Source organism: Pteropus vampyrus, unplaced genomic scaffold (genome assembly GCF_000151845.1).
Source record: "Pteropus vampyrus isolate Shadow unplaced genomic scaffold, Pvam_2.0 Scaffold33, whole genome shotgun sequence".
Taxonomy (NCBI): Eukaryota; Metazoa; Chordata; class Mammalia; order Chiroptera; family Pteropodidae; genus Pteropus; species Pteropus vampyrus.
In genome coordinates, this window is record NW_011888814.1 from 8,420,888 (window position 1) to 8,443,196 (window position 22,309).

Consider the following 22,309-nt stretch of genomic DNA (forward strand, 5'->3'; position numbering starts at 1 on the left):
GTCTACAGCCATGCCACCCTGAACGTGCCCTATCTTGTCTGTTCTCGGAAGCTAAGCAGGGTCAGGCTTGGTTAGTACTTGGATGGGAGAACAGGTGCTGTAGGCGTTAAAAAAAAAAAAAAAAAAAATTCCTAAATGTGAAGTCCCCTAATTAATAGGTATAAGGAAACTCCTCTGTTGCGTTAAATCTTGATTTTACTTGATTCTGGGAACCTGTAACATAGATATTGTTTGGATGTATCACAAAATGTCAACAACATATAATCCCTTCCTTGCCTCTGATGAGGTTTATTTGTCTAAAGAATTATTAGTAGTTTGAGATGGAAGTTTCATTTTGCTCTAAAATAAAGGCATATTTACTTTGATGTTTAAGAGAGCGACTAAATCTCTAATTTTCTCTTTGTTGTTCCACTGATTTGGTTGATCAGTTGAATTATTGAGGGGTAGGCTGGAGCGTTATTAATGTTTAAAAAGTAGCACACATAAAAAGGCAACACACGTGAGTGTGTGTTCATTTACAAAATATAGATAACACAACAGAGTACATTAAAGTTCACTCCACCCCAGCCTCACCACCCCACCCCATCTCTTTTCCTTGAGTGTAGGGGTTACCACTGTTTACAGATAGATGTTTATTCTCCCGCACCATTTTTGTGCATATATGTTTTATACAACTATAAACAACCTGGGGAGGCTGCTTGGTTTTGTTTTTTACATAAATCAGATCTTGACACTGTTTACAACTTGCTTTTTTGTTCACTTAACACATCTTGGTGAGTTCTCAGTTTCAGTGCAGATAGAGCTACCTCATTCTTTTTAACCTCTGTAGTGTCCCATAATATAGACTTAATGCATATTTGTTCTCTGGTTTAGTTTTCCTTTCTTAAAAAAATTTTAAAAGTTTTTTTCCGGTTACAGTAGACATTCAATATTATATTATTAATTTCAGGTATACAGCATAGTGGTTAGATATACATAACTTAATAAGTAATACCCCTGATAAGTCTATTACCCATTTGGCAGCAAACCAAGTTATTACAATAATATTGACTGTATTCCTTGTACTTTACTTTCCCATGACTATTTTGTAACTACCAATTTATACTTCTTAATCTGTTTTGTTTTCCATGTTTTAATATAAGCTGTCATCATTGAACATCTGTATACAAGTATCTTTATATACAAATTTGAGTGTTTTGATCAGATAGCATGAAACAATGTTCATAAACTTTTAGAAGCTTACCTGAGTGCCAGCACTGGTGGAAAAGTAGCATCTTCTCCTTTCTCTAAGGATCTTCAGGTCTGCTTTCACATTTCTTCCTCTCATGGGTTTTCATTAGTCTTAACAACCATCCAGTGAGAGTACTTTTTTTTTTTTTTTCCGAGAGCGGGCCCTTGGGAAGGGACTGCCTCCTGTTAGCTCCTTCACTACGTTACTCAGTTTTCTTTCTTTCTACCTTTAAAGAGTCCTTGTATAACATACTCATCATTAACTGTTTAGCATTGATTAGCTCATTGAATCTAAAGGTCTTTGTAAATCCAAGGTAATACAGTGTAACTTTAGCTACTATTTGGGGGTCATAAGAAAGGTGGATACATTGAAGTTTGTCTAGCCTATTAGCATATTTAATTTCCTTATCCCCTGGCACAATTCACTCTCTTCATTCTAGTTCCCAAATTTTGAGGCAGAATCAGATTTATGCAGTTTCTTCATATTAAGTATGATTTCAGGTCAAATTTCTTAAGATATTATTATGGCTGTTTGAAAGTTTGGTTAGAACAGTGGTTCTTAACCTGGCTGTCTTTTAAAAATATTAATAGAGGTGGGATGTAGTAGTCATATTTTCTAAAAACTGTCCAGGTGATTCGAGGGTGCAGTCTGAATTGAGAACCACTGAGATAGAAGCTATGCTGAAAAAGTTTTTATATTAAAAAATATTTACATATAAGATGTGAGCCCTTAGACTAGATTGTTCCACTAGTGACATCCTGAGGAAGGTGAAGTCTGTGGCTGGTTTAATCTGCAGATTAGGACAAGTAATGCTTTTAACTTTCATATGATTCAGTGTTCCCCTGTACTGTAACCTTGCGTTAGTTTCCTAGAGCTGCTGTAACAAATGACCACAAACTGGGTGGCTTAAAAGGTCAGAAATTTATTTTCTCAAGTTCTAGAGGCTAGAAGCTAGAAGTCAAGGTGTTGGCAGAGCCATACTCTAAAGGCTCTAGGGAAGGATCCTTTCTTCCCTCTTCCTAGTTTCTGGTTCCTTGATTTGCAGGTGCATCACTCCAATCTGCTTCTTTTCATAATATGGCATTCTCTTATCTGTGTGTCTTTGTCCAAATTTCCATCCATTTATAAGGACATCAGTCATTGGATTAGAGCCCACCTTAATCAAGTATGACCTCATTTTAACTTGATTGCTTCTGCGAAGATCCTATTTCCAAATAAGTCATATTCACAGGTACCAGGGGTTAGGACTTCAGCATTTCTTTTCGGGGGATGCAGTTCACCCACAACAAGCCTCATGCCTAATAACCACCTATCGAGAAAGGGAGCCATTGGTCATAAAGGGAAATGAGCAAGAGATACTTGGCAAAAACTTACTCTCATCTCGGGGTGGGGGGTGGCGGTGGGGGGAAGCATTCCGAATTCATGTTCTACTGAAGGATTAGTTAAAATATGAAAGCCTGAGGAAATCTTGACCCTGGATCTTTAATTTTACAGTTTTTTCTCTAAAGACCTTACTTAACCTCTGTGGACAGTACCATGGGGTATCTGTAGAGTGTGCCAAACAGGCTCTATCCCGAAGCGTCTCTGCAATTTTTTTTTCTCTGCAGTTTTTTGGTCACATTTTTTGATAAAAGTGTTCCAGCCTTGTGCTTGTTCATTAGGATCACCTGTGACTGCAGTGATTCTGAAGGTACAGAGTAGGGCCTGGGAAACTGTACTTTGAACAGTATTCCAGGTGGTCCTTACACCTGGAAAAGCTTGGGAGACACAGTATATGGAGTGATAAAGCAGTTGTTATTCATCACTGTACCATGTGAATGGTTTGATCTTTGAAGGTGATTTAAGATTGAGCCTGAATGTGGGAGATGGCTGGGTGCTATAGGCCAAGGACACCACTTAAATATTTTATTTGCTCCTAATCTGATGATCATGAGAATCACCTGGATAGCATTTAAAACTACAAATGCCTGGATTCAACTTCAGGGATTCTAATTCAATAGGGAAAACTTTTTCAAAGCTTCCGAGGTCATTGTAATAACCAGCCAGGTTTGAAGACCAGTCCACTGATGTAGTACAAAGAGTATTTGGAGTCAGTAGGTCTGGATTTGAATCTTGGTCCTTTCTCTTTTAAGTCTTATCAACTTGGGCAGAAGGATTAAAGTTCTACTTTGGTAATTTTTAAAAGAAGACTACTTACAAGGTGGATGTTTATAATTCCATGTCAGCCTACAATCAAATGAAGGAAATTGATGAAAATTTCTTAACGTAAAACCAGAAAGTCTGATATTCTACTGAACTTATTTTGTGGATTAATTTATAATAGATAATATCAAATTTAACTGGATATGAACTTTTAATTAATTGTTTAATTAATAAGCATACTGCCTCCTGAATTAATTACATCTCTTAAACTTTAGGATCTGATTATCATGGACCTGCGACAGTTTCTTATGTGCCTGTCCCTGTGCACTGCTTTTGCCTTGAGCAAGCCCACAGAAAAAAAGGACCGTGTGCACCATGAGCCTCAGCTCAGCGACAAGGTTCACAACGATGCTGAGAGTTTCGATTATGACCATGATGCCTTCTTGGGTGCTGAAGAAGCAAAGACCTTTGATCAGCTGACACCAGAAGAAAGCAAGGAAAGGCTTGGGTAAGGTGTCCACTCTCAGGGGACTAGTTAGGGTAATGACATTCTTTACAAATCAGCTTATTCTTTTTTTCTCTACTGGCTCAGTCACCTAGTAAAACTATTGAACTACATCTTCTGAAAATAATCACAGAATTGCTACCACTAAAATTAAGTGCTTGCTTTCATACATTTCTCTATTGAACAACAGTTTTTATTTCATTCTACAAAGCAAAGTCATTTTTGCCTAGAAATATTAAATATTAATATCCAAATATTAAAGGACCCAGCTTGAACTGCATCATCTTGATCCCAAAGGAACATTCCATGGTAGGGAAAAGAGGGGCTTCTTTTAATTTTAAAAAACTATTTGTGACCTATTTATTGTTGCCAAAGCCAAGTCTTTGGATAATAAACTACAAATTAGATCCCTGGACAAATTTCTGTAAAGTTTATGATTTCTGAGAATGTCCTTCACCCTCTTCATTTTCATTCTCAGGTATTTGCTTAATTAAAAACAAAAACAGACCGACCTTGTCTTTCAGAAGATTATGAAAATTATGGTCTTAATGTTAGAGTACGAGTTGGGCCATGGTCAGGTTCTGTTGCGCTCTCAGCAGGTGTCTTTCACCTAAAGCATTTTAGTAGAGTCCCAGCTGATTATTTCTCACTGAGGATCTGAGAATGTCTTTTGGCTCTTCCACAGCCTTGCTTTTTAAGATTAATTTAGTGAATGTTTTCTCAGTGACCACTGTTGGTGAAACATTCTGGACTATATTCAAGAGATTGGTCTGGAAAGTTGTACCACATAGGAATTTCCAAAAATATTCTGCTGTTTTGGATAGTACTATGATTAGAAGACATTAGAGGGTTTTCTTTCATTGAGTTATCTGCTAACTGAAGGGTACAATGTTTTATTCTTAAACACTGACAAAAGATTTTGCTGTGTAGAATGAGAAACTGTCCTAAAACATTTGAAAGTAGATGGAGAAAACAAGTATATTAAAGAGTCAGTCTTTTGTTAGGTTGCTTTTCTAACTTAGAGAGACCATGCTTGCTTTTAATTTTAATCTTATAACTCCTAACATTCCGTGCTGAAAATAGAGCTGCATGAGGATGTTCTCTGGCTTCATGTCTTGCCTATGAATAACGTCCACGTCCAACTCACATTTTAGTCTACGCATATCTCTTTGCAATAATCTCTTAAATAATGAAGGGCCCTTGGGTTTGGTGTTAGTCAGAATGTTCTGGCTTTGTGCAGGTAGTGGAATAGCTCTGCTACCAGTTTTAAGTAGAGAGAATCGTTTCTTTTTGTCATCAGTAAATATCAAAAAATTACATGAGCAAACTCCATATTTGATTGGAATAAGATAGTTAAAATCATGTTTTCCATGGAATGTGTAAGTGAACCAAGTACCATTTTCTCCTCCCAAATTTAGAGATAATGACACATATCCCCAGTTTATAAGCTGACATATTGTTGGAAGCAAAAATTCCAGGTGAAACGTTGTTTTAGTAGGACTGTACACTAGAGGTTGGGAACAGCAGATTCCCCCTCTTCTCCATCTATTCTAGGAGGCAACTAATTTTTACTGTTTTACCACATTTTACATATTTTTTTCTTACATGTGTATTCTCAACCTCCCCTACACACAAAGAAGTCTATTTAATTTTCATTTACGTGTCCTTCAGATAAGGATTTATTTGTTTTGAGGGTAGTGGTCTTTAATATAAAAACCTTTGCTATAGAAATTAACTAGAGCAGTTCATCATTTTGGGGGGGCGGGCGGGATGGAACTGGGGGGCGCTTCACAGGCCCAGCCCCTTTGGAAGTCTAACGAAAGCTAAGGACTCTTCTTCAGAAAAGTGCACACATGAATATATATCAAATTTTGCATTCTGAAAATTTCAGGACTATTACAAACCCCACTGGAGCCCACTTATTGACCCAGGTTCTTAAAAAACTGAAAGGTTTGCTTTGTGAAATGTAGAGGTATGTGTTACCTCTTAGGAGAAATAACATAAGATCCACTGAGTGCACTGTCTGTCCTGGAATAGATGCTTTTTTAGTGGCATCATAACTACATTTATGGGGTTCTCTAATGTCATAGGAATATTAACACCATTTAGTTCATAAATTTACACAGGCTTTTAAAGAGCTTCATGCCTAAAATAGACAGGATGTGTCCACTTCCAGTGTACTTTCACAGCTGCCTATAGGCTAGGTGGCCAGCAAAATAAGAATGGCTTTTATATTTTTAAATAGTTGCTTTAAAAAATTATTCAACAATACACATGCGGCCTATAAAGTCAGAAGTACTTACTATCTGTCCCTTTTCAGGAAAAGGTTGCCAGCCTCTGGATTAAATGGTTTGGGATATTTCTGTTGGAATAAATAGAATGGCGTTCAGCCAACTTCCCTGAGAAAACCTAACTTGAATAGTCATATGCCTTTTTTTTTTTTTTTTAATCCAAGTAATCTTTCTCTTTAAGCTATTTATAATTGCTAAAACTTTTTTTGGGACTGGGAGGGGTTCTGATACCTTGCCTTTTTTTTCTTAATGATACTGTGGCACTGTTGGTAGCCAATACTGACATTTGGATGTAAACTGGATCCCATTATAGAAAATTTTGAAGTTTTTAATATGGATAGAACTTAATTTGTTTGAATACTATTAAAATTCTACAGAGTTAAAGTTACAAAAAAGTTTTTGTTTTATGTTCATCTAGATAGAGGAGGATATTTAAAAGATGACGTACTGCTATATGTTCTATTAGCATTTTAGATCAGAAGCTACAAGATTGCACATTCTCTGAAGGAAAATGCTTGCTAATTATAGGTTTTAAGTTATGCCTAACACCAATATCAAGATGAATCTCTTCATGGTGTTGCTCATATTCTGTGATTCTAATCACTTTCCAGTGTATTCATGAAATGAACACAAACTGGGAAAAGATATTATTTGCTACCAAGTAATCTTTTTCAGTCCTGCAGTTAAAAGAACATAGGAGTATGCCACAATTTCAGTTCTGTTAGAAGTTTTGATTTAAAATTCCTATTCCAAACTGGGGCACTTAACTTGTGTGACTTTACATATATTTGCCTCTATGATGAGTAGGTGATTGCATCTTTAAACAGTTTTCATATGCACATATTTTGAAATCCTTAAGATAACAGATCTAGAAGAAAAAAGTTAATGAAGGACGAGCTTTATCGATTCTTCAGCTTTGCTTTATCTTCTGCACTTGTAACCCTCTCAGCTTATTAACACTCTTATAATCAGGGATATACATTCTTCTCACATCATGTCCTCGGAGCTCTGTTTGTGGTTATATGTAAAAATCCAGTTTGACATAGTATATAATAAGCTGCTAGCCATTTTTTTTAGAATAAACATTCTTCTGTCTTTGCATACCTGTTTTTCTTTTTTTTTAATCTGACAAGGTATAAATTGATCTCGGAACTATTTTTGATATCTTTATATTTTTAGCAAAAGTGTTATCTTTTTTAAAAAGCAGCTGAATTTTTTAAGCTTGGTTTAAGTTTTTGAATTTTTAGAAAACAATGCCAGTGGTTGCGATTATTACCAAGAAGTTGAGATTCTCCCAAAAGTAATAAAGAAAAATGAAAAGATTTGCATGTTTGTTACAAAGATAGAGAGCCAGATAGGAATGGCTATTCACTCCTGAATGTTGACCGTTGGCTGAAACCTACCTCTAAAGGAATAGACTGGTTGGGTTTGCTTTTGAACCCAGGTACACCAGCCATGGACTGTGCTTGCCTTTATCCAAATGGCTCATTACAGCCTAGTAACAGGCCACTTAAGGGAAAGATTTTCATTTGCCTGTCTGGCAGTTTTGTTTTGGAGACAATTTTTATTTCCATGCTTTAACCCTGAGCAACACCTATGATCACAGCACACACCTGGCTAAATAAGTCCAGAGCCTTTTGTCCTTTTAACTTCTTGCTGGATTTCTCTGCATTTTCTACAGAAAGATTGTAAGTAAAATAGATGGCGACAAGGACGGGTTTGTCACTGTGGATGAGCTCAAAGACTGGATTAAATTTGCACAAAAGCGCTGGATTTACGAGGATGTAGAGCGACAGTGGAAGGGGCATGACCTCAATGAGGACGGCCTCGTTTCCTGGGAGGAGTATAAAAATGCCACCTACGGCTACGTTTTAGGTAGGTCCCTACTATCTGGGGGAAAAAGCCTTGTGGAGCCGGCACCTTGAAACGTAACTGTTTTGTCTTGTAGAGTGATTGTAGATAAAATAGACGCGGATAAAGATGGGTTTGTGACGGAGGGGGAGCTGAAATCCTGGATTAAGCACGCCCAGAAGAAATACATATATGGCAATGTTGAAAACCAATGGCAGGAGTTTGATATGAATCAAGACGGCTTAATCTCCTGGGATGAGTACAGGAACGTGACTTATGGCACTTACCTGGGTAAGGGGCAAGATGTCAGCCTGGCAGAGACCATGGTCTTGAGTCAGAGAAACAAATGGGTCACGCAGTGAAGGAAAGGAAGAAACTGCTGAAGTAGTTCAATGCTGAGCTGATTTCTCTTTATTTTATTAATTTAAATATGTATGTTGGGGGGTAATTAGTTTTGGTTTTCAGAAGTCTGGCATCTTCTATATCTTTAGCATTTCAGATATATTTGACCATTTTTCTTTCCGTCATCCCCTCAGACCATTTTGGAGATCTTATTTTAAAAGGCTGCATTGTTCCAACAATGCAAAGCAAGAGGCTTTAAGATTTCTCTTGACATGGTCACATTAAAATATTAGACCTTAAATTCATACCAAATTAGATTCCTTTATAATTGGTGAGAATAGGAGGCAAATTAGTCTTTCCTTAATAAAGGTCAAATATAACTCTCCTTGACAGAATTTAACTATTTCAGTATGTCTGCTTACTGAAGTTTGGAAATGAAATTTCCCATTTGTTTTCTCTGGCACATGAGTTTACCAGCCTGCTTGCAAATGCTTCAAGGCAAATAAATATGACTGACTGCTTTTTGTTGATTTGGTAGCTTGTGTGCTTGGGCCACCTGTTAGTAATTTCCTTTTATTACACTTGCCTGCTGCTGAATTCTAGGTGGCGATCTTACTGAGTCGATGACTTAAGCTGTTATTGTTAGTGAGATTCCTCCATTGCACATGGTCACAAATTTGGGACAAGAATGTATACATGTTACTTCTTGTATTTTATCCCGGAGATTAGGCAAATTTCTGAGCTAAAGCAGGCGTTTTCCACCACTGACTAACAGGCAGTGAGTACATAATGTCTGTGTCCCCCACTAGGTAGCCAGCTGTCCGTGTTAATTATAGGACCAAATGCATTTCTAGTGAAGAGACTTATTTCTGTGTTGGGCTTGTTCTCATTCATCAGGCTAGAGTGGCCGTCTCTCTCCAAGCTTGACACCTAGCCAAGAACCAAACATATCCTTCACCCAATTAAGAGCATGTGTATTAAAAATTCAGTGCAGATGGAGAGGCATTTGTGCTTCCTCCTCTCTGGCTAGAACCCAACACCCTCCTGATTTATTTGGAATTAATTATAAATAAAAAAGTAAAGGGTAAACTATTGGTGATCTAAACAGGATGATTTGTTAATAAATCTCAGCTCAGAACTAGGCACTCATTTGCTGCTCAGAATTAATCTTCAACTCTTTGTATGATTATGTGCATAAAAATTTGTTGAGAGCTCTTTGCCTGACTAGGCAAATGATTCAATGTAATGGGTATTTCTATTGACTGAGACTCTGCATAAGATGAAGCACTGGCCAGAGAAGTAATGTCTTTATAAGGCATCTTTCCCTGGAGGCATGCGGGTGGACAGTGCCCAGAGGATAAACAGTTGTCTTATAAAAGTGCTGTGGGTTTTTTTTGTGACTGTATTCTTGACTCAATTTAGAGTTAAGATATAAGTCATCTAGCTTTTAATTAAAATCTGTCATAATCTGTTTTCCACAAAAGGACTGGTAACATTGTCTGCCACAAGTAAAAGATGAAAAACAAAGATCCATCATGCCTTTACCAAAACTAGATCAAGAGCCTCCCCAAAACTGCGTGTAGGCTGGCTAGTGCAGTAAACTGGTGCTTAAGATAGATACAGCACTCCAAGCAGTGATGATAGGCACATGAGTTTAGCCACTGAAAATAAAGTTTGTCTTCCTTGTTGTGAATGTTATCAGGCTCCTTGATTTCAGTTACTATGTTTTATTCTAAGGAAGAAAGAAGAGCTCTTAGCTCAGAATCTAGTCTTACTGTATATGTTGTCTTCTGTTATCTTTCTTGTATCTGTTACATAGTTGGTACTGAAACATTATTTGTTTAGAAAAGATAACTTGTCTGTGGCCATGCCACCCTGAATATGCCCAATCTCGTCTGATCTCGGAAGCTAAGCAGGGTCGGGCCTGGTTAGTACTTGGATGGGAGACCACCTAGGAAGACCAGGTGTTGGTGTTTAAAAAAAGAAGAAGAGATAACTTAGTATCTGAGAAAGTAAAATTTTCCTTAAATTCTCCATCTTCAACTATGGCTTTGAGTAAACACATATAGGATTCCCAAAGCCTCATAGTTCAATAAGCTGTTTTTACTGAATTTTGACACTCAACAAAGAATGAAGCTTCAAGCGGCTCAACTCTCAAAATAGCAAGTCTTTTTTTTTTTTTTTAACTGTGCTTTAAGTATGGAAAGATTGAACTACAGTGTCAAAAGTCAGCAGTGTGATGTTATTAAAGAGGCCCTGTGGGTCTTTTTATAAAACGAGTACCATATCTTTTTTTTTTTTATTTGGTCAATATGTTGCAGGAACAGTCATGCCTTACCTTTAGTGCGATGTTTTTAAAAGCAGTGATGTTCTGTTGCTTGAATTCAAGTGGCCTGTAATGGGATAGAAGGCCTTTGATGTCTAGCTTAACGGGAGCCTAATGTTTAATAAAAATAGCAATAGCTATCATTGAAAGCCAACAACATGCCAGGCATTCTTCTAAGTACTTAACTTAGATTTATCTGCTCATGTAAACCTCATAACAGTCCTGTGAGGCAGGCACCATTATCATCTCCATTTTACAGATGAAGTACTTGCCCAAAGTTACACAGCTAGAAAGTGGTAGTTTGGATTCAAACTCAGACAGTACGACTTCAGAACTACCACTGCCCCTCAGATACAACTAGAAAACTTGGGCCTTCAAACAGCTTTAACACCGATAACAGTGAAGTATTACACAATGGATTACATTATCCAGGAGCTTGAGTTCCATGTTGAATGGCAAACATTTACATTCAACTTTGACCTGACTTTGAGGTATTTGATTACCAAAATGGGATTTCTGTACTGCTGTAATTTTACCTGTGTAATCAAGTTATTTCTTCATTGCTTGGTTTATCTATCTTGCAAATTGATTACCCAACCCACACATTTTCATGTTTTCTTCAGGCTTTTAAAGTTTAACCTAAAATTTTGTTTTCTAGATGACCCAGACCCAGATGATGGATTTAACTACAAACAGATGATGGTTAGAGATGAGCGGAGGTTTAAAATGGCAGACAAGGATGGTGACCTCATTGCCACAAAGGAAGAATTCACAGCTTTCCTGCACCCTGAAGAATATGACTACATGAAAGATATAGTAGTACAGGTTAGCAAGAGAAAGGATTCTCAACAGAAATTTAGTTTCTCCTTTTGTTGCTTACGCTGTCTTTCCTCATTAGCAGTTCCTCTATATGTGGAGATTGACTTGCTGTACAGGTGCTGGCCAGGTTGAGTGCAATCTGTCACTCTTTTTCTGTGACTTTGATCAACTCATTTATCTTAGGTATGTTAGGCTTTCTGTTTAGTATGATAATACTTGCCATCATATATGTATTTTGCCATCTCATTGGTGGCTTCATTTTGTAAGCCTGAGAGAAAATCCTGTTTTTAAAAATATCTCATGACCAGTAATCAGATACTGAATAATAACAGTGATACTGAAGAATTCTCATAGAAGGCAGTTACCAATAAAACATGGACTTATAGCTATCGACATACTCACTGGTTGCTGGTCACATCTCCTGTTAGTATGACTTCAGCATGACTAGGACTACCAGATAATTGTGGGCTTGGTGAGTAGTTCATTATTAAGCAGTGCCAATGTTCCTCCAAGAAGACTCATAGTTATTTTTGATTGAGGCATAAACATTGAGATAATTTACCATTGAGATAATTTACCATTGAGATAATTTACCATTTTTCAACTCTTCTGGTTTAACCATACCTACACAAATGTATGTGTGTTTGTGTATTTTAATGAATGATGAATAATTGTCAAAACTAATTCATCCAGGTACTAACTTTCATTCTTCTGTCTAGGAAACAATGGAGGATATAGATAAGAATGCTGATGGTTTCATTGATCTAGAAGAGTATATTGGTAAGTTTGCTTCCAGCCTTTTTCTTAGAAGAGGCCAAGAAGCTTTGGAATATGTGTTTACCCATAGAAACAATTTCCCTCATGGATCACCTGTTAGCACATCATTAAGCCAGACCAGTGTGAGGAATAGTGGGTTGTGATAAAGTATCTGTAGCAGCACTGTCCAGTCAAAATGTAAATGTGAGCCGTATATGTAATTTTAACTTTTGCATAGCCACGTCAAAAAAAAAGATGATATTAATTTCAGTAAAGTATTTTATTTAACTTAATCTATGCTATACTATAATTTCAACATTATCATTACACATTATTAAATGTTTTTGTTTTTCAGATTAAGTCTTTAAAGGTATATTTTATACTTATAGCACATCTGTATTTGGACCAGCCATATTTCAGGTCTTCAATAGCCACATGTGGCCACTGGCTCCTATACTGGACAGCACTGATACAGTGCATCCTGGATCCCCTATGGAATTGAAAGTAAAGAATTGCAGGGAGCCTAGACTGGCATTAGGAAACCCAGGAGAAGATAGGGAATAGAATAAGAGACAGGTGGGTTTGAATAAGCAACCAGGATTGCCGATTTCCTCTTAATGTCTGTTCATTTCATTGTGTTCTATTCCTGTTTTCTGTCTAGGTTCTCTGACTAGTTTTTTTTTAAGTCTTCTTTCTGCTACTTTTCCTTGTGGTTGTCTGTTTAAAAAATTGTGGGGGATGGGGTGGCCAGGAAATGCTACACCTCCAAGACTAATTTCTGTCAAGAAATTTCATGATTTCTCCATTGCCTTAAAAAAGGAGACACTTCTCTTACCAAGTAGTTGAGCAAATTGTTTCACAGTTACTATGATGGAAAGGAAAATAAGTTAAAGAGGTTATGAATGTCTTTGTTACAACTGTCATTCTCTTTTGAAAGATACTAGATAATTTTATATTTCACGTTCTTATATTTACTCATAGTAACTTCATTCTTGTAAACCACTGGTCTTGTTTTTCATAAGCCAGTTTATTTTCAGTCGTCTGATTTTTACCTGAAATGTTTATTTTAAGCATGAAAGGGAGACTTAAACCCTACCTCCATCATCTGTCACTGAGGCTGCATTGAAAAAGTCACTCCTTTACTCAAATTTTGTTTAATTATACCCGCTCTTTATTTTCTAGAGTTATTTCAGTTGAATTACTCCTTGAAAATTTAACTTTTTTTTTCCTGACTCAGTGATGTACTTTGAGTTTTTATAGAAAGAGAGGTAAGCAATGAAACATAGGATTTTTCCCCCCCAAAAGATAGTGTGTGTGTATGTGTGTATGTGTAGTTCATCAGCACAGTGAAAGTAAATGCCTGGGTGTATTTACTGAGCCTATTTCAAAGTTGACTTTTCTACTTTTAAATATTTTATCTTTCATTCTTGGCTTTTGCCATTTTATCACCATTGCTAAAACAGAGGGACTCATTTGAACTCCTTTAAACACTACACCTGTGTATGTAGTGTTTACTTTCACAAATCAACTAATGCAAACACTTTTATACCCAGATGTTGTGCTTTGTAAAGCTAAAAGTCTCCCAATATCTTTCAGTTTCTAGGGGTGTGCTAATTTATGTCCTATTGAGGAGTGAGATCCAAAAGAAATAAATGGTCTTTGTCTCTTAAATTTAGCATTAATAAGGAGTCCCCAGACTTATACTGTTGATTTTTTTTTTATTTTTTAAGTTTATTATGGGGCATTGCAAATGTACACAAAATTAGGTAGAATTTTGTCCCTATGCCCAATTCCAACAGCCATCATCAGCACATGGCCAGTCCTTTTGAACATACCACTTCCTTACTGCCTTTATTATTTTGAAATAAATCCCATTAATCACCTTATTTCATCTGTAAACATTTGATTATGTATCTCTTAAGATATATGTGTATCTCTGAAAACTTTAAAAAAATAATCTCAAAAAAATTAATAATTCCTTAACAGCACTATATAGAGTGAATCCTTTTAAAACAGAAAATTAAATAGTATTGTTCTTAACTATCTTCTCTACTCACCTAGCTTCAAAATACACTTACATTGGGTTGTATATTCTAGCTTCTGTTAAAAGCATGTCTTTTAAGCACACACGTATTCACTCACTCTCTAATTCACAACTTCCCAGTCTGTATACTGTCTCCTCGACCCTCAGGACAGCTAGGGCAGGGCACTGGCCCAGTGGTTCATACAAATATTACATTTTTCAAATGTGCCGTGTCCTGGGGGGGAAAAATGGCAAATTCTACTCTGAGGAACTCCTCCTTTAAGTTTAAGGCAAAAGGAATAGTTCTACTTTTAACCCTCAAATTCAGGAAAATGACAGTCCCAACTGTCAAGTGACAAAAAGAATATAATTTAGTAACAGGCTTGATGTTACAAAGTAATAATCCATGTATTGGGGGAGTACAGTGCCTCAAGAGTAAGTATTCTTCCCAAGGGATTTTGGGCAAGAGCGAGTTTTATAGAGCATTAGAAGAGGCAACATAGAAAGAGCAGGTTTGGCTAGGAGGCAGGGGGTTCTTTCCAAGGTTAGCAGGTCCTGTTTTTTAGAGTCAAGCTGGAGGATTGTGATTGGTGTAAGATTACTTGGCAGTGAGGCCTTTCTTACAAGTGTAGGCTGATTTAGGCTTAGATTTGTGGCCTGGGTGGGCCACTGAGGTGCCCTTCATTTTGTGGTTCCAGACATACAAATTAACTTTATCACAACTGAATATCTACCTTTGCTTAGAACTCCTACAAACTATTTAGATTTATATTAGATGTGTTTCCATATTTTACACAAAATGTACCTACACTTACTTAGGTGTAGTATAACTCAGGAATCTAAGCTTTTTCACTCACATAATTCCTAAAAGAATTTTGACCACAGTATTCCCTTACACATTTTAAAGGTGGAATCTGAACTATTTAGAAGTTTAAACAGTTGTATAAAATAATTTCTGTGTAAATGTTGACACTTTAAAGTACCTTAACTCTTACAAATCTCATAAAATTTAAATACTATAACAACTTCTTACCCACCATCATTCATCTACTTTAACTAACTTTAGAAAATAGGAAATTTTTGGACTGGATAATAAATAATACCAAAAAAGTCGATTTGTAAAATGATAATGGGATTAAGACTATGTAAGAAAATTCCCATAATTTTTAGTTAGATTTTAAAATATACTTAAGTAAGTGGTTGGTAGACAGTTTTGGCTTATAACATACACTTCCGAAGTTTCCTTGAGAATTTAGAACACCACCTTTTTGAAACCAATGGAATGTAGGGAATAACTATCTTATAAAAGTCTTTATCATACTTGGTGCTAGTCATCTCCCTTTATTTCTGCATTTTTTTAAGAGATAAGCACTCTGCCCTCATATCACTCAAATCAGCTGGAAATATTCTTGTTGCAAGATCAATAATTAAGTTTCAGGAAAATACATTGCTTTCTAAGGTCTCCCTGACCTAAGATACCCTTGAAACTGCTGTTGGGTTCCAAACGGATGAGGAAGGAGGATTAGGCCAGATTAGCATGAGGCGGTCTTTGGGAAAAGGCAAACCCATCTTTTCTATGTATGTCTGTGCATACAGGTGACATGTACAGCCATGATGGAAATGCTGATGAGCCAGAATGGGTCAAGACAGAGAGAGAACAATTTGTTGAATTTCGAGATAAGAACCGTGATGGGAAGATGGACAAGGAAGAGACCAAAGATTGGATCCTCCCCTCAGACTACGATCATGCAGAGGCAGAAGCCAGGCACCTAATTTATGAGTCAGACCAGAACAAGGTAAGTCTGCCGAGGTTCCAACCTAGCTGTGATGGAGGTCTCTTTCTAGGGGATTTCCTACAAAATTCCTGTTAAGGTATGTAAAGCATTTATGGTCTTAATTAGTCTAAGTCTGCTGTGGACCTAAAGTCGGCAGTTGAAAACTTACAAGGCAGCGCTAGCTATCTGATCTCATTTTAGAAATCCCTTTGCCCAGTGTACATAGCATTGGAGGAATTTAGGCTTCCGAAAAGGACCCCATTTTTATCTGTGTGTAGCCCATGCCCAGCATGCATCATCTGTTTGGATCCCCAGGGAATTTTCTTTGTTTTTTTTTTCTCTTTGTTATTTCCTTTGTCCTTTCCCTGGTACAGGCCCATTTTGCCTACTCAAAGCTGGTTATTTCTTTCTTAAATCAAATATGCTTTTAAAATTAAGTCCTGTACAATAGGTTATAAATAAACTTTTCTCTGGAGCCTGCTAAAATTGTCGTTGATCAATTATCTGAGGCATTTAGTTCATTGAAAGAGTAGTGTTAACCCTAAGCCCTGTAACTTTTTTCAAAGATTTGAATGCTTTGCTCAGAATAGGCTGCAAATCTGTCTAAATTTGGTGATTTTTATCTTTTCTTTTTTTTTTATCAATTTCTTTTATCTAGGCCAGTCTTCAGTTTCAAAAGCAGTTTCTTATCACTGAGACTTTTTGAGGGTCAGTCTGTTTTGAGTGGCTCAGTCACTGCAGTAGCCAGGTGCTGTGTCCTGAGGTATCTGAGAAAAGGAAGCTCATATCATCTGTTGGGAATCTGGCCGAGAAAATTTTTGAAATGAGTGTCTGAGCCTTCATTTGGGTTGGTTGTGTCTGGAATCTGATTGGTAGGTAGGGCATGGTGGAAGTGAGGGCTATGCTTGATATTAGCAGATTTTGTTGTTCTTGTTAGGCAATGACTTGACTCACTGAAGTATTTTACCCAGTTCTTGACTATCGCTTTACCCATCTGTATCTAGGAGATGTCCCATATTTTGCTCGAAAGGGAGGTGTTTCCTCCTCAAGAAACAAACCCGTATCTCTAGCATTGAGTTATTATTTAGCATTGAGTTATATAGTATTGAGCTATATTATTTCCATCCTTCCGCTTTTAACTTTCTTGATAAGAAAAAGGTATTAATTGCTATTTTCTTCTGTGTGCGTGTGTTGAATTCACTTAATTAACTGAGAATTAGGATATTAAACCTTGACTAATCTCTGTTCTATAGCAGTGTTTCTAAATTTGGAATAGGAAATATATTTTGCCTCAATTCTCTATTCTCTCTAATTTCAGGATGGCAAACTTACCAAGGAGGAGATTGTTGACAAGTATGATTTATTTGTGGGCAGCCAGGCCACAGATTTTGGTGAGGCCTTAGTACGACATGATGAGTTCTGAGCTGCGGAGGAACCCATGTTTCTTCAAAAGTAATTTATTTTTACAGCTTCTGGTTTCACATGAAATTTTTTGCGCTACTGAGACTGTTATTACAAACTTTTAAGACATGAGAAGGCGTAACGAAAACCATCCCGTCCCCATTCCTTCTCCTCTCTGAGGGACTAGAGGAAGACTGTGCTTCTGAGGAACAACTCTAATTAGTACACTTGTGTTTGTAGATTTACACTTTGTATTATGTATAACATGGTGTGTTTATTTTTGTATTTGTTCTCTAGTTGGTAGTATGATATGAAGGCTCAAGATCCTAAACTCGTAGGCAAAAATTAGCCCTTCACCTTCTCTGAACCCTTACCATATAATTTTTATAATTATGACTTAACCAATTTTTTTAAAGCCTGAGATCAATAAGAAATGTTCAGGAGAGAGAAAAAGGAAAAAATATACCCCACAATTTATATTTAGAGAGATAACACTTGATCTTGCCTGTTGAAAAGTATATTTCATCAGTGGTAGGAGCCATATATTCCATTCAGTTGCTACAGGTCCAGCAACTGATCCTGGCAAGGACAGATCCCTGTGCTGTAAGAAAGTTTGGCTCAACTTCATTTCATTCATCCTTTTTTTCCCCCTTCCCTGTAGGACTGTTTGCTGATTTTGTCAAGCACAGCTATGGTAGGAAGAGTTAAGGCCAGTGTCTTGAAAATCAAGTAGTGTGATCTTTTTACAGAGCTATATATAGAAACAGCTGGAAAACTAAAAGAAAAATACAAGTGTTTTCAGGGCACACTTTTTCTGGACGTGCATCTGTTCAGGTGCTCAAGACTGTCTTGCCTATTGAATCACTGTAAGGGCCCCATGCAGCTCCCATTCCCCTGGTTTTTCCAGGGATTTTTTTTTTACCACAGTTAAAACGTACTCCTTTCTAATCATGTCATTGAAAGTGCCTTTAACAAGAGAAATATCAGTGAATGAGGATTCTCTTAAGAAACCCTAAGATAAAATAAAGAGAAGATCATTGCACCACTTTATGTGAAAGCTTAGAACCTCCCAGTGTAGTGGGGATTTTTTTTTTTCTTTTCTTTCTTTTTCAGACAGTGGTTAAATGCAGTATTAGTTGGGAGCTTGGTTGCAGTGTTCTTATTTTGTGGGCTAGTTTCCAAAAACCACATGCTGCTGAATTCACCAGGGATCCTCATACCTCAGAATGCTAACCACTGAACCGCCAGGCCTGTTTCTGTGTCAGCTGGAGAGCTTGAGCTCAGACTCAAAGATGAGAGGGCCTACAGAGAGTGCTCTTTAGTTTGAGGACCATTGCTCACCCTTTATCCTTTTGACCTGTCCCTCCCAGTCCCCCATCACCCCCTCTTCCCCCTGCCAAAATAAGAGTTTGTCTTGGATCAACAGATTGCCAATCCTTATCAGAGAAGGACATTGCAGAAAGAGCTGAAGAAACCGTCCTCTGTTCCTTGCTCACTACCCATGTTTTACATAACACGAACTCTGTCTTTTTCGGTCCCTTTCTTATACAGATGGACCTCTTTTGAGAGAATTTATAGTATTCCAAGTTTTTAGCCCTCAGGTTACTAAGATAAATATATGTATATTTAACCTTTATTACTTCATGTATCTTTCTGGATAATATTCAGGTGGTGCTGGGTGATTATTATAATCTGAACCTAGGTGTATCCTTTGGTCTTCCATGATTGTGTTGAGGTGGGTTACTTGGCCAGGTATCATGTGACTTCACCCCAGCCTTTGCGTTGAGCTCTTGAGAGTGGATACACTCTTTTAAGTTTAACCCCAATTTAGGGGGAATGGAAATTCTCTGCCCTCCAGATTCCCCATTTTTATCATTAAGACCAGAGATAACTAATAATGTCATTAACCCTGGCTTAGAGCACATCACGACTGTGGCAGGAGAGCCTAGCAGCTCGCTAGGGGCGGAGAGCCCAGGCCTTATGTTAAAGTCATGCACTTAGAAAGCAAACCTTCATCTGCTAAGACAGCGGCTTCTGGATACTGGGTGCTCAGCCGCAAGCATTGTACTCTAATCTCTAATGATCCCCATGGAGTATTATTATTACTTTTTTTTGTTTGTTTAAATCAAGTTTGGGGCTGGTGGACAGTAGCTGCACACCCACATTGTGTGTCCTGTGAACGCTAGCTCTCTTGAATTTGGATATCAATTATTTTTTATAGAGTGTAAACCAAGTTTTATATTCTATAATGCAAACAGGTACCTGTTTCTAAATAAAACTGTTTACATTCGTTGTGCGGTATGTATGGCCTTTATTCTCTTAAGAATTGGAACTCTTGCTTAGAATTATGGGTGCTACAAAATGTCACAAAAAAAGAGCTCTCTTAGAAGGTTTACCATAGCCCCGCCCCAACCCAGGAAAGTTGCAGCCTTCTCTCAGATTGGTTACTCTTTTCTTCCTTGAAATCTAAACATCCTCATCACAGCTATAACCCTTCCCTCTTCCCATAGGCCATATAACTGCTCATTTCATAATTATCCGATACTAAACACAAGCCACTCCTTAATGTACACGCAACATTTATCTTGATTTTTATGTCAAAAAGCCTCTTTTTCAGGGGGTGAAGAAGGAGAGTAAAAAGTATAACATAAAACAGGTTTTTGAGCACTTCAGTGTTAATAAATGGTATTAAGATGTGCAATTTAATTTTGAGAACATGAAGGGAATTAAACTGTTAAGTAAATACACAGCTTAAGAAAGATATATATGTTTGCCTAATAGGGGGATGGGGGAGGAAACACCTGGAATGATTCATGCTGGCTCAGGGCCTTGTGGACATGGCTGCCCGTGCCAAAGCTATAGCAACTGTTGGGAGAGAGAGCATAAAGAAATTATTTTAAACTCATATTTAGGGCCTACTAAAGGTTTTATTTGTCTTTATATCTCTCCTATTTCTAAGGTGTTTTCTTAAGTTTATTCTAATTCAGAATATATCATAATATCCCCAGCAGGAAAAAAAAATGTTACTGAAAGGAAAATACTTGTTATTCATACACCGACAACTCAGCCATACCCCTTTATAGTACCTGGTATGTAAAGATGGGTTCTCCAAGTGCTGTGAATAGTGCCACTTAGAAGTGGAAACTGATGACTGTTGAAATGGGTTATGGGGTGTTCAGGTGGACCCAGCTGGAACAGTAGCTTTATAGGTAGGAAGGTAATAATAGGAAAATAGAAAGTTGACTCCCCAAATTGCCATCACTCCCCTTCCCACTTGTTTTCTGTGTTGTTAGCAGAGAAAGAAATTTCCTTAAATGTGAAATCCTAGTTGCTGCAAATAGGCCAGTATGGCATCTTAGTTGGGGCCAACTTGGCTGGAAGAGAGAGTAGAAACTTCCGTTCTCTGGGAGCTGGACATGTCAGACTCATCCGTCATGGGCTTCCCACACACCAGCTCCATGATGCAGGCCTGGAACTGGAGGGAGAAGATAGAATTGGAGATGGCCCCCTTAGCAGACCGGTACAAAGGAGATGACATCCGGAACTGTGGGGGGAAAAGATCTTTTGTATCTCCAAAGCCTCGAACAATGCCTTATACCCAGGATCTCAGGTGGTTTCGAGTTTTATCTTCCTAATCTTGAGAGAGCGCTAGATTCCAGTCTAGGGCTTCTCCTGGTCTACAATGATAATCCCTATACATTCTGGCTAACTTGGAGGCTGCACTGTTGGGAAACCTCACAAACATAGACTGCCTCATAGGAGGACTGTCAAAAGCAGCCTCAGAGCAGGCCTGCCCGCCCACCCACCCCCATTCCAGGAAGGTGCTGCTCCCAGCATGGAAAGGACCGTCAGTTCCGTTTCCATTCCAGGAGATTTCACATTCCTCTTGACTCCATCTCTGGGATTGAAGAAACAAAATAACTTATTAATTCTCCAAGCAGAATGTTGGCCCTACATGACAGGAACTCTCCTAGACACATCTGAGTTTGGGGTTATTTTTAGCTCAGAGTCAGGATTTGGGATAGGAGGCCACCTGGTAACTCCAGATGATAAGCTGTTTAGAGATTTGTGCATGTGTTGTGGTTTCTGTGCTTCACATATGCTCCTGCAGGCTGGAAGTTGGATGGAAAAGGATTAAGAACTCTTGAATTGGAAGGATTAGATGTAGGGGAACTATCGATCTGTCAGTTTTTCAACAAAACAAAACCTTTTCATTTGTCATTCTGCCCTTTGAAGCAACTCTATTTTTATGGCTCAAGTTCTGTCTTCCCTGAGTTCTATTACCTGTCTCAATGACCACACCATCCTCCCTGTTGCTTACCAAGGGCTTCCTAGCCTACCAAGGATCTTTTTGGCTTCCCTTGTTCACCCCTAACCCTTTAAGTAGAGTCCAAAGTGCTCTAAGTTACAAAAATGTCACTGCTGAGAAGAATCAGGTCTTAAGGACTAGGGTCTCATAGGAATGTAAATAGCTTTACCTGCTTATTCATGAAGCAGTAGATGATGGGATTGTAGACACAAGCGCTTTTGGAGAAGAAGGCAGGAATGGTGACAAGCCTTAAGTCCAGCCCGTGGTTACGGTTGTTGACCATATACATGGCCAGGGCAGCATAGGGCACATAACAGAGACAAAAGGATCCCACCATCACCACCACCATGCGGCTCACCTCCCTCTCAGCCTTCTGGGTTGAAGCTGACTCCTGCTGCTGGGCTGCAACCTGGGCAGAGCACAGAGAAAACATCACATCCTCCTCCTGGCCCCCAACTCAAATCCCTGGATGCTTTTCTACTAAGGGGCATCTGCTCCAATTGCCTCTCTTCTGCCCCAGTTTCTGGTCTAGTCCCTC

General features: G+C 37.9%; 2 protein-coding genes and 1 pseudogene across 3 annotated transcripts in view; 2 read left to right on the plus strand and 1 right to left on the minus strand.

Moving 5' to 3' along the window:
* Nucleotides 1-19,527, plus strand: part of CALU (calumenin) — a 25,791-nt gene extending 6,264 nt beyond the window's left edge. Inside the window, exons 2-7 of one of the 2 annotated variants that reach the window (XM_011357192.2) lie at nt 3,649-3,881; nt 8,118-8,311; nt 11,347-11,513; nt 12,227-12,287; nt 15,883-16,082; nt 17,380-19,527. In XM_011357192.2, coding sequence (XP_011355494.1) covers nt 3,661-3,881; nt 8,118-8,311; nt 11,347-11,513; nt 12,227-12,287; nt 15,883-16,082; nt 17,380-17,484 — 948 coding nt within the window. In that variant the 5' untranslated portion in view covers nt 3,649-3,660 and the 3' untranslated portion in view covers nt 17,485-19,527. Of the gene's footprint in view, nt 1-3,648; nt 3,882-7,850; nt 8,045-8,117; nt 8,312-11,346; nt 11,514-12,226; nt 12,288-15,882; nt 16,083-17,379 lie in introns of both variants that reach the window. The other variant, XM_011357190.2, reaches the window with a different exon arrangement.
* Nucleotides 10,220-10,338, plus strand: LOC111738021 (annotated as a pseudogene).
* Nucleotides 18,137-22,309, minus strand: part of OPN1SW (opsin 1, short wave sensitive) — a 7,033-nt gene continuing 2,860 nt past the window's right edge. The window contains exon 5 of the mRNA XM_011357263.2: nt 18,137-20,937. Coding sequence (XP_011355565.1) covers nt 20,818-20,937 — 120 coding nt within the window. The 3' untranslated portion in view covers nt 18,137-20,817. The remainder of the gene's footprint in view (nt 20,938-22,309) is intronic.